The 11486-nt window shown below is 57.8% G+C and overlaps 1 protein-coding gene across 6 annotated transcripts; it reads right to left on the reverse strand.

Moving 5' to 3' along the window:
• Positions 1–666: 666 nt before the first annotated feature.
• On the reverse strand, positions 667–8366 carry Pus1 (pseudouridylate synthase 1). Of its 6 annotated transcripts, none has more exons than XM_013503612.1 (6): positions 8104–8366; positions 7337–7538; positions 5577–5714; positions 3790–3892; positions 1314–2017; positions 667–941 (listed from the first exon to the last, which is right to left on the reverse strand). In XM_013503612.1, exons 2-6 carry the CDS (start codon positions 7526–7528, stop codon positions 900–902), a joined length of 1179 nt encoding a protein of 392 aa, XP_013359066.1. In that variant the 5' UTR covers positions 7529–7538; positions 8104–8366; the 3' UTR covers positions 667–899. The 6 variants fall into 6 exon arrangements, with proteins under 6 accessions (XP_013359066.1, XP_005403028.1, XP_013359067.1 ...); XM_005402971.2 differs by having other exon boundaries at positions 1322–2017; positions 7795–8150; XM_013503613.1 differs by having other exon boundaries at positions 668–941; positions 8120–8239.
• Between the last annotated feature and the right edge of the window lie 3120 nt (positions 8367–11486).

Below are 11486 nucleotides of genomic sequence, written 5' to 3' on the forward strand. Positions count from 1 at the left end.
TTCTGTTTTTTTTTCCGGTGCTGCGAATCGAACTCATGACCTTGCGCTTGCCAGGCAGGCGCTAGGCCACTGAGCTAAGTCCCCAGCCCCCCCAATATATGAATTTTTAAAAGAAATTCATTGTTTGGGGGGAAAAAGTACACCCAGGCATGACCGTGCACACCTGTAATCCCAGCACTCAGGAGGCTGAGGCAGGATTGCCATGATTTTGAGACCAGCCTGGACTGCATCATGAGACCCTGTCTCAAAAAATGAAGTGCAAAGCCAGAGCCAGTGTTGTTCACAAGCATGCAAGCTGGCCTGTCATCCCAGCTGCTCAGGAGACTGAGGCAGGAGGACCCGGAGCTCAGGCCGGTCCTGGCAATACAGCAAAAACAAGTCTCAAGATAAAATAAGAGGTGTTTAGAAGAGCAGCACAGGCTGAGGGAAAGACACGGGCGCAGGCCTGAACCGCAGAGCAAGCAAGGTGCCTTGGCAGTGAAAGGCGAGCCTGGCAGGGACACGGTGGCAGGGCAGAAGCACAGCCTGCATTGGGCTCCATGGCAAGGACTGGGGAGCAGCGAGCACCCAGGGCCCCCGCCTCAGCCACCTACCCGCTCCACGAGCCTGCCCTGTTTTCCAGACTCTGCAGTGTTCCAGTCTCTTAACAAAAAACACAAGAAAAAGGAAAAGGAATTGCTAAACAAACATTTATTTAATAAGAAAATCTCAGCACTGGGAGGCTGAGGCAGGAGGATTGCCCAGTTAGGCCAACCTGGGCTACCAAGGCCATGCACAGATGCACTGACAGGTAAGGCAGGGTGTTCTGTGACAGCAGTCCTGAGTTTGTGCAGCTGGCCTGACAGGCAGGCCCAGAATCGTTGCCTCTGCGGTCAAGAGGTGCTTCCAGCTCCAGGGGCTCAGTCTGTGTCCTGGTCACTGCCATCCTCGGGGCTGGGGTCCTGCAGGACAGGGAGATAAGAAGGCTGTAGGGCCAGCACTGCCCCACCCGGGGCGCTGCCTCGAGCCTATACCCCATCACCAGACCCTGCCTGGAGTCTGCATGTACCCTTCTTGTTCTAATATATCGGGCAATTAAGCCAGGCATGGCAGCACACACCTGTGATCTTAGCACTTAGGAGGCTGAGGCAGGAGGATTGTCGAGTTTGCAATCAGCCTTAACTTCAAGAAAATAAAAACCAATAAAAAGGACCAGGCACCAGGCCTCTTCTGGGTGTGTGGCCGCAGGTCTGGCCTGGGCACAGTGCCACACGCTGCGCTGCACTGAGCAGACCCCACCCCGCCAGGCCAGCGCCTGGAGACCCAGCCCCTACCTGGGCACCTGAGCCGGCGGCCGCAGCACTGGCAGCGAGTGCAGTGGCACCGAAGTCGTGGACGGGCAGGGTGCTGAGCCACTGGGCCATGGAGCGCTCGTGCCGCTCGGTGCTGACGATGGTGGGGTAGATGTGCTGCTCCTTGAAGGCTGCCACCTTGGCTTCCTCCTGGGCCCAGTCCAGCGGCTCATGCAGCCCGTCCCCACCGAAGCGCTGGTTGTAGGTCTCGAAGTGCACCCGCTCCAGCACAAGGCCGAGCCCCGGCGCCTTGGGCACGTCCACCTTCTCCTCACCCCAGCTGCGCTCTAGCACGCTCTCGGGGGCGTAGCCCTTCACGATGGCCACTGCCAGCCCCACCATCTTACGGATCTGGTGCATCATGAAGCTCTGGCCCTTCACCTTGATCACGGCGAACTCCAGGCCCTCGCGCTCGAAGGGCGGCTCGCAGAACATCTCCAGCACGTAGCGGCGCGCGCTGGGCTCCCGCGGCCCCTTCTGCGAGGTGAAGTTGTGGAAGTTGTGGGTGCCCTGGTAGCAGGCCAGCAGCCTATTCACCTGCTGCAGTGTCTCGGCACTCAGGCGGTACGTCTCGTCCTGCACGTCCCTGTCCTTGTGGGCGAAGGCAAAGGTGGGCAGCATGTAGAAGTAGGTCCTGGCGTCACACCTGTTCTTCGAATTGAAGCCGCCTGTGACCCTCTTCAGCCCTGGAGACGTGAGGAGATGCTGTAAGCAGAACCAGAGGCGGGATCGCGGCCACCGCATGAGCAGCACCACTCGCCAGCACACAGAGCCCTCGGCTGGCCTTGGGCACCATCCTCCTCTGAACCCACACAAAGACATACCCGAGTGAAACCCAGAACCCTGACAGACACACGGTGTGTCAGGACCGCACCACCAGCCCCAGGTGTGGACCAGGCAGCCTTCACCACAAGCCACAAGAAAGTATCCAGAGACCCAGGGGCCACCAGCCGGATGCTCCTTTGCAGATCAAGCCCCATAGGTGACAGAGTTTCTCACAGCGAGACCCGGACATAGCTCCAGAGCCCCTCAGCAGCCAACCAGACTATCCCAGCAGAGCAGGGACAGGCACAGCAGCTGGGGAGCCCAGAGGGGCACTGACTGGGCCATCTGCAGCACACTCCAGCCAGGCACGGTAGCACACATCTCCAGTCTCAGCTATGTAGGAGGCTGAAGCAGGAAGATTTCATGTTTGAGGCCAGCCTGGGCAACTCAGGGGGACCCTATCTCAAAAAATAAAAAAGGGCTGGGAATGTAACTCACTGGTATAGCACTTGCCTAGCAAAGACTAGTCCCTGAATCCAGTCCTCAGAACCATCAAAAGAAAGAAAAAGGGGGACTGGGGATTTAGCTCAGTAGCACAGTGCTTGCCTGGCAAGCGCAACGTCATGAGTTCGATTCCCGGTACCGGAAAAAAGTCAGAAAAGAAAAAAAAAAAAAAAAAGAAATCTTAAAAAAAAATAAAGAAAAAGGGCAGACAGAAGACTTGTATGCAGGAGACCCCATCCACTGCATCTGTCTGCACAGATTTCTGGAAGTATTAGGCGGGAACTGCAGGGCTGAGGTTCAACTGGGTGGAGCCCTGCTGGGCGTGCATGAAGCCCTGGCTTCCAAACCCCGAGCCACAGAAAATGCACTGATGGTGGGGCCCGGGGAGGAGCAGGAGGAGCCGCGCCCCACGGGAGACGGCAGGCTGCACCTGGCTCCACTCCGAGGAGTCGGCACCCCACAGCAGCTCCTCCCTTCCCGGCAGCCGGGCCTGGCACAAGTTCTTTTGTGGGCACTTGCACGGGCAGCTCCACCCCTGGCATCCTGTCCTGTGTCTGCGATCCAGCATCATAGACACAGACATCACAAGGACACTGGCAGGGTTCCTATGGTCCCGGACAGAACTGCTGCGGAAAGGCTGACCAGTGGTAGCTGACAACGCTGCAGCGGGCCGCAGTGCCAGCCCCTGCCTATGATGCCACTCCACACCACAGGGACGTGAACCGCTGGGGAGCCGTGCACAGACTTGGCTGCACACTGACCGTGCTCCCAGAGGGCGGATGCCAGGAGTCCTCTGAGGTGAAGGGTGCACCCTAGGCAGAGATGGCCGTGGTGGAACAAAAAGAAAACAATCATCCTGGTGATCATGCATACCTGCAGTCCCTGCTGCTCGGGAGGCTGAGACAGAGGGTCCAGAGTTTGAGCCAAGTTTGGACTATATAGCAAGACCTTGTCTCAGAAAAGAAGCAAGAAGAGGAAAGAAAGAAAAACAAAGCACTGTATCAAACTGGGCTCTTTGGCCAAGAGGCTTTCTGTCCCCATCTGCTTCATGGTGGGTCCTGTAAGACATGGGAGGACCTGCTCTGCTCTACCTCCATGTCCCTGACACCCTGCAGGGAGTGGGGCACGTGCGGTGTATGTCCCCCTCAGACTCTCAGCAGGATATAGCTGCCCGGGCCACAAGGCTCACCCAGGATCCGGATGTGGGATGGAAGGTGGCTGTTGATCTTGTCCAGGAGGTCATCAATCAGCCACACCTTCAGTGACACGACCTGGCCGGCTGCAGACACACCCTGTGAAACAGCAGAGCGAGGATGGGTCCCACCCCCAGCACACACCAGCCCTCACGCAGGCCCTACTTCACAGCTTGCTGACCAAGAGGAGTGTTGGGGCCAAAAGATGCTGGATCAGGGGGTGAGATGGAAACAGCCCCACGTGCGACCTGACTCCCAGCAACTCAGAAGAGAAGCACAACGTAAATAGGACTCTGAGGCAGCAAGGGACAGACTCCCATCACAATATTAGGGGCACGAGAGGGTGAGAGGGCCCCGGGATGGGCTGGTGGCAACACAGGTACATGCACAGACTACAAACTCATCAGGTAGGCCGAAGGTGTGGGTTGTGGTGAAGCCCTAGGTTCAATCCCAGTACAAGGGGATAAAACCTAACAAAATAGCATTTGCTCAGCGCAGCGCTGGACTCACCCCTTCTACTCAGTGTCAGAGGTTTCTACTCCTTGTCTTTCTGAATTGCAAAAAAGCAAACAGGAAAACAAAACCATCTCTAAAGACGGTGGGAATTATAGGAAATGTCTAAAGCAAGGAACCTCTTTTGAAATGCTGTCTTCCTCAGCAAACATTTAATCTCTTCTGCCTTGAAAAAGACAGAGTTGCAAATGGAAAAATGAAAAAGTAAAAAGTGGCTAGGTGTGGTGGCACACCCCTGTAATCTCAGCACTCAGGAGGCTGAGGCAGGAGAATCACTCTGGGAATTTGAGGTCAGCCTGGGCTACATAGTGAACTCAAGGCCAGCCTGAACTACACAGCAAGACCCTGTCTCAAAAAAAAAAAAAAAAAGGTTCAGAGCAGTAGCAGCCCTGCCCCTTCCCATGGTGAAGGCTACAGGAATAAGGCTCGCAGCACCCGACCGTCTTCTCACTGCCTCTCCCAGGCTGGCCTGGCCTTGCCTGGGATCAGGAGACCTGGGTATGGGCCAGGTTTCTGGGTAACAGAAGCGTCATGGCCTGGCGTGGTGGTCCTCACCTGTGATCCCAGCTTTCGGTGTGCTCCAGAGAGCTGCAGGCTGGCACCCGTGCCCTACAGCCTTAGCAGCTCCCCTCAGGTGACACAGGGCCAGCCCTGGGGGGCCACCTGCCCACACAGGCCCTGTGGTCCACACCAAGCCCCATGCATGTGATGTGGAGGACCATCACATGGGCCACCAGATGGCCAGCAACTCAGTCCACAATGGACATGCTAGGCCAATATGGCGGTGTGCTGAGAGTGGGGCATATGAACTGTGAAATGCACCCCAGAAATGCGTCTTTACACAGTGCGTGCGGAAAAGGGCACATGGGGGACATGCTGGGTTCAAGAGCAGACTGCGGAAGCTAACTTCACCTCTCCCTTCTTGAACACGTGTGCTAGAAAGTACACTAGCAATGTGACTTGCCTTTGTGGCCGCACGATTCCACCTGCCCTGGCAAGGCTGATGTGGCTGGATCTCAAGCAGGTCATGGCCACGGTGCTACCTGCAGGGGCCAGGCTAGCAAAGGCCAGCGCTGACAAATACAGTCCTGCCAGCAGCAAGCGCCTGGCTCCAGCTGCACCTCTGACCACACAAAGCAAATGTCCCATTCTGGTCAGGCGTGGCTGACTTCTGCCTCTGCCCTCTGTACCCCAAGAGGCCTAACAGATGCACGCTGGGTGACAAGTGGGCCTGCTCGGCAGGTGGAGCTAGGACAGAGGTGCCACCCACCTTGTCTGTGCGGGCGCAGCGCTGGAAGGACATCTTCCTCATGTCCTCACCGTGACTCTCAGGGATGCAGCCTGCCCGGACCAGGGCAGACACCAGGTCGTCTTCAATTGTCTTGAACTGCGAGGACCCTAGGTTCCTCTGGAGAAAAGACCAGACTTTTCACTGCCGGCCTAGAGTGGTAAAAGCCACCGGTCCATTTCTGCCAAGTTCCCAGACCAGGGGCCAGGTGAGATGGGCCACACCAGGCCTGCAAAGCACCCAAGCCCAAACCACCATCCTGCCAGCTGCCCTGCAGGAAACTGCTGGGCAGGCTGGGTTAGCATCCAGGCTTTTCCTGAACCCTCAGCTCACGCCCGCTGAGCAGCCTCCAGGGAGAGGCAGGCTCTGTCCACAAGTCTCTACACTGCACCTCTCAGCCCGGCCTAACAGGGACCCAGGACCCAACCTCAGTGACAGTGACACCCTGCTGACTTTCCCAGGGGGGTGACCAGGGGGGAAGCGCTTCCCAAGGTGCAGCTCACAGGCTCCTCCGCTAGTGTCCAGTCCCTTGGCTCAGTGTAAAACCATGGATACTTCTCAAATGGAATCAGAGATATCAGCCTCGCTGGGAGCTAGTTACCACCCCCTCTTCCCTAACAAGGAACTGAGGCAAACAGAAGCTGGTAAGACACAAAGTTCTAGGGCAGCACCCACAGCAACACCTTACATAATCAGAATCACTCACAAAAATGCCTAGGTCACCCACAGCACAGCGGCGGTGGTCTGTCTGCTCCACCTAATGTTTGAGGCTAAATGGACTGAAACATTTTCCAACCTATGATCACCATCTACCAGCTGCCAGAAATTAGTTTCACAGCCAGAAGAGGTGGTGCACGCCTGTGATCCCAGAACTCTGCGAGGTTGGGCATGAGGATCACAAGATGGAACCCAGCATGGGCAGCTTAGTGATTTCGTAGGACCCTGTCTGGAGATATATAATAAAGGCCTACAGATGTAGCTCAGTGTAAAGGCCGAGGGTTCAATCCTCAATACAACGTTACTTTCTTTAAAGTAAAACAAATATGAACTGTTTCCTTACTAATATCATTCACAGCATAAAAACTGCTCACACACCTAGTTAGATTACACGTTATCTTCCTGATGTTTTAGTGGGATCCGATTTACAACAGGGAACTTGGTCCTGCGGGCCATGTCCAGAGAAGGTCAAAGAATATGAAACTTGGGAGACTGAGGCAAGGGCAGCCTAAGGTATGTAGACCCTGTCTCAGCCCTGTGCCCCCCCAAAACAACCTGGAACAAGGGAGTGCTGCAGGAAGGCCCACAGGAAAGAACAAGGTCTGCCTGTTCTTCTGAGCTCCAATGAGAGTTGAATCAAGGCTGCCTGCTTGCCCATACCTCCATGATGCTCCCCTACATGCAGGGCACCGCCCCCAACATGTCCTTGGTGCTCATACTAGTAAGCCTGGCCAGCTCAACCTGTCCAGGAGGTACTGCACGAACTCCCGTGGTAGCGATGAATAATCTGGCAGACTGCCTGCTGGCCCAAGGCCAGCCCTGACCCCCTTGGGAGACTCTTGGGTGATGCGCCAACCAAGCCCCCACTTGGCACGGTCTCTCACAGAGCGGGCTTGATGAAAGCGGCCGGGATTCAAACCGAGACCTTGCGAGCTCGGCCACCATGACTGTTTCCCCTTTCCCTGGGCGGCCCCTTCTCTGAGGTCCCCCTGTGAAGCCGGCATCAGTAGGGAGCTGGGTCTCACCTGCATGCCGTGGTAGCCCTTCCCCGAGTAGGCCATGAGCAGCACGATCTTGCGCTTGGGCAGCTTTCGCGGCTGCTCCTCCACCTCGCCGCCCCGGAGCCTCTTGGGGGGATTCTGCGCCTCCTCCCAGACCCAGCCCCCGCGAGCCTTCCGGTCGGGCGGGTGCGCGGCCGGCGCGTCCTTCCCGGCCATCAGGGACTGGCTGGGAAGACACGGGCGAGCGCGCGGGCCCAGTCAGGCCGCGGGGCAGGGCAGCGGGGCGCGCTCAGCTCAAGCCCACTCCAGCCCTCGCCCCGGACGGGCCCCCACCTCAACTCCCCACGGGGGCCGGACGATCGGAAAGGCCGGCGCAGTGGGCAGTGCCAGGCAGTTGGGTTGCGGGGCGGCGAGGGGCAATGCAGGGCGGCAGCGGGCAGCAAAGCGGCACGGGCAGCATGCGGGGCGCGCAGGATCTTTACCAGAGGGCGCGCGGGCCAGGGCGCGCCGTCCACCGTCCCCAGGCTCTCAGCAGCGCAGCCTGCAGGCCGGGGACGCCCATGTGCGGCGGGGTGCGGGCGCCAGCCCCTGACCTCCCGGACCCCTGGCGAACTCTGACCTCAGACCTCCTCGGGACCCCTGGCGCCGCTACCCCACCCAAGGGCCCACGACGACTTCCTGGACTCCCCGATCTGGGGCCTTCCCCTGCCCCTCCCAGGAGGCTGTGCTCTGGAGTCGGGGTCCGGCCCCCGCGCAGGGGCCTGAGTGTCGCGCCCGCCCGCCCCACTCACGACAACGCGGACGCACCCGAGGCCGACCACGTGGGTGGGGGGCGGAAGCGGGCGCGCGCTGCGCCGGACGGCGGCCGGGCGCGGACAAAAGTCCTTCCGGGGTGGGGCGGGGTTTCCCGAACCGCGCAGCCGTGCACGCCGGGGGGGCGGCTAGGGGAGCCGCTGCTAAGCTGGCCCTCCGCGTAATGCCTGGGCGGCCGCGCCCGAGTCCTCAGGGTGACCCCTTCCCCCGTCAGCGAGCACGCGCTGGGCCCTCGTCCCCGTTACGGGCAGGCGGTGGCCACCCGCGGGCTTAACCCTCAGGGAACCGCCGCGCAGACCTGCGCCGGCCGTGGACAGACTCAGCCGAGTCCGGGTGACAGCCAAGATTCACAGTGGTAGGGTGCGCCGCGGCGGGCGCTGCCACACGGAGCTGCACCCGCAGCCCCGCGCTACACACACCGCCCCCTGCCTGCTTTCGCGTTGCTCCAGCAGGGTCAGCGCTAGAAACAAGAGCAAGACGCCTTCCCTCCGCGGCATCGCCTGCACGCGGGAGAGATTTGCTCCCGCGGGAAGCTCGCTGCACTGCCCTCACTCCCAGCCGGCCTGATCCCGGACAAGCAGGCGTGGAGGGCCCTGCTGTTGGCCGTCCTTGCTCCAGACCGGGCCCTTCGAGTCTGACTGCATCCCCAGTCTGCATTCCTTCACCTCCTCTGCATGTCCATCTTCGCGTCGCCCTCCAACCATCCCGCCTCCTCTATGAAGTCTCACGGAGTACCGCCCGCCTCAGCTGCCCTGGCCAGTCTGGAGTTGTGGGCAGCAGGGAGAAGCCTGCTCCAGGCTGGGTATGGGGCAGTGCAAAGGCTCCGGGGCAGGAATGTGTAAGCGCCTTCCTGTGGGTGGGCGTCCGCCCGGAGTCTGCAGTTAGAGAAGCCAGCCACAAAGCTGCTCGGTGATGGAGGCAGTGCTGGGGACCCGGCCAGGAGCCAGGGGTCAGAACCCTAAGCACCTGACAGGTCGCACGCCTAGGCAAGGCCTGCTAGGTAAGACAGATCAAAGAATACCGAGCCTCCCTGCCAGCTCACTGTCCCACCTTGTCTCACCGAGGGTCGGCGTCCAGGGGTCGGGACACAGGCTGACCCGCCTACCTGAGCCCTGCCTCTAGTCACACCTGCCCTGGCAGCAGGCACCCAGAGATGAGTGATGCGTAAAGCACTGGAGACTCCTGACTGTTGTCTGGAACCAGAGAGCCACCGCGGCTGGCCTCGGGGACTGGGCTGGGACGTGAACAGGTGTTGCACACGTCACCACACACCTGTCCAAACCAGTGACTGCGCAGCCCCCAGTGCGAGCCAGAGCTCTGGTGACCCAAACAGGCTCCTGTCGGGCCACTGGGAGCCAGGCAGGCGAGAAGCCAGGGCTCTCTGCACTTCTTGCTCAATTCTGTGAAACCTAGAACAGCTCTAAGAAGTGGTCCACGAAGGCAGCACGCAGAGTGCCACGGTGCGGCTCAGCATCCGGGGCAGTCAGAGCTGCTGAGAAACACTTGCTGCAGGCTTGGTTTGGAGCCAGTGCCCCCTGGCAGACTCGTTTTCGCCTCCCCAAGAACTTCCATTTTTAATATTGGTTGGCCTTTCTGGTAACTTAATGTTATTTTTATCTTTATAAAAACAGTATTTTAAAAACACAAGCCCTGCAATTCAATAAAAACGAAAACCAGTCAAGTGCTGGTGGCACAAGTCTGTCTTTCTGAAAGGCTGAGACAGGAGGCTCGAAAGTTCCAGCCCAGCCTGGGGAATTTGGCAACTTAATGAGATCCAGTGTCAAAATAAAAATTAAGAGCCAGATAGCTCAGCGGCACAAGCACCTGCCTGGCAAGCGCAAGGTCTCGAGTTCAATTCCCAATACCAAAAGAAAAAAGAAAAAGAAAAAAATAAGAGCCAGGTGGAGTGACGCATGCCTGTAATCCCAGCACTTGAAAGGCTGAGGCAGGAGGATCATTGTGAGTTCGAGACCATCCTGGGCTACAAAGTGAGCTCAAGGCCAGGCTGAACTGCATAGCGAGACCCTGTCTCAAAAAGACAACAAACCAAAAAAAAAAAAAAAAAAAAAAAAAAAAAAAAAAAAAAAAAAGGCAATTCAAAAAAGCAAAGGAAATTACCATCAGACCACTTGTTGAGAACTAGAGGACTTTTAAGTCAAGGGGGGCTTGTGGCAGTGCCTGTCACCCCAGCTATTCCTGAGGCAGAGGCAGGGGAGCCCTTGAGCCTGGGGATTTGCGGTCAGGCAACACAAGACTGGGAGGCCTGGAGTCCTCAGGAACAAAGGTGGCGTGGGCAAGACCCCAAGGCTGACTTGTGAGGGACATGAGGTTCTTGGGACCCCACAACCCTCCCAGCACTGCTGAGAAGGAAGCAAGCACACGGTGTGGCTGTGGGGCCAGCGCTGGAGGGCTGAAGCAGGACAACAGTTTGGAGCTAGTGCAGTGGGAGATCCCGAGGTCAGTCCCCAAGCAGGAAACTTGGAATCAGGTGTCCTCAAGGCCTGTGGCACCACCCGCCCTTCTAGCCTGCCCCCTTGGCCCGGAGGGACAGTTTTCCACAGGGCTGGAGCACATTAGTGAATCCCAACTGTCCACCCCGTGCAGCCCAGCTGTCACTCTGGGGTTTGCTACCAATTGATGGGAGGCCCCTATGAATGGCTGAGGATTTAATACTAACCAATGGCTCTCCATGTTACTTGTGAACCTGCCCAACGCCTACACCGCTTGTCTGGAGATGGGCAGACGACTCATCGTGACCCTCTGAGTTACTGGTCACCCTGAGGCCCGTATTGGCCTGTGAAGCTGTGAGGCCTCAAAGGACAAGGCCACAGCTGAGGACGTTTGGCTCCAACCCCAGTTAGCTAAAAGGAGACTGCAGTGCAGGCTCCACACTCCTACAGTAAGTGTCAACCTATAAAGATAGTTCTCCTGATTGACAAGGTCCTGCTAATTCTTGTGTTTTCTTCAGTATCCCCCTCCTTTGTTTGAAAACTAAATACAGGCTGCCCAGAGAAGTTGCCTCAAACCCCTCAAAATCTCAAATTCTGTGCGGGTTTTTTTTTTGGGGGGGGGGCGTCTTTTTGAGACAGGGTCTTGCTCTGTAGCTCAGGCTGGCTTTGAACTCACAACAATCTTTCTGCCTCAGCCTCCCGAGTGCTGGAATTACAGGTGTGCGTCACCACCCCCGACTTCTGTGAGGGTTTTTGATCCTCCCGGAGCCCTGAAGTCATTTCAATTGTCTCATTTAAGCCTTCACCGTCCACTCTTTTGGGAGATTGCAGGCCTGATCAGTCCGTAATAACTAAGGGATATTAATCCCATACCCAATGCCAATGCCAGGCCAGCCACCAAGGACACCATG

Source organism: Chinchilla lanigera, unplaced genomic scaffold (genome assembly GCF_000276665.1).
Source record: "Chinchilla lanigera isolate Chin_1 unplaced genomic scaffold, ChiLan1.0 scaffold00081, whole genome shotgun sequence".
NCBI lineage: Eukaryota > Metazoa > Chordata > Mammalia > Rodentia > Chinchillidae > Chinchilla > Chinchilla lanigera.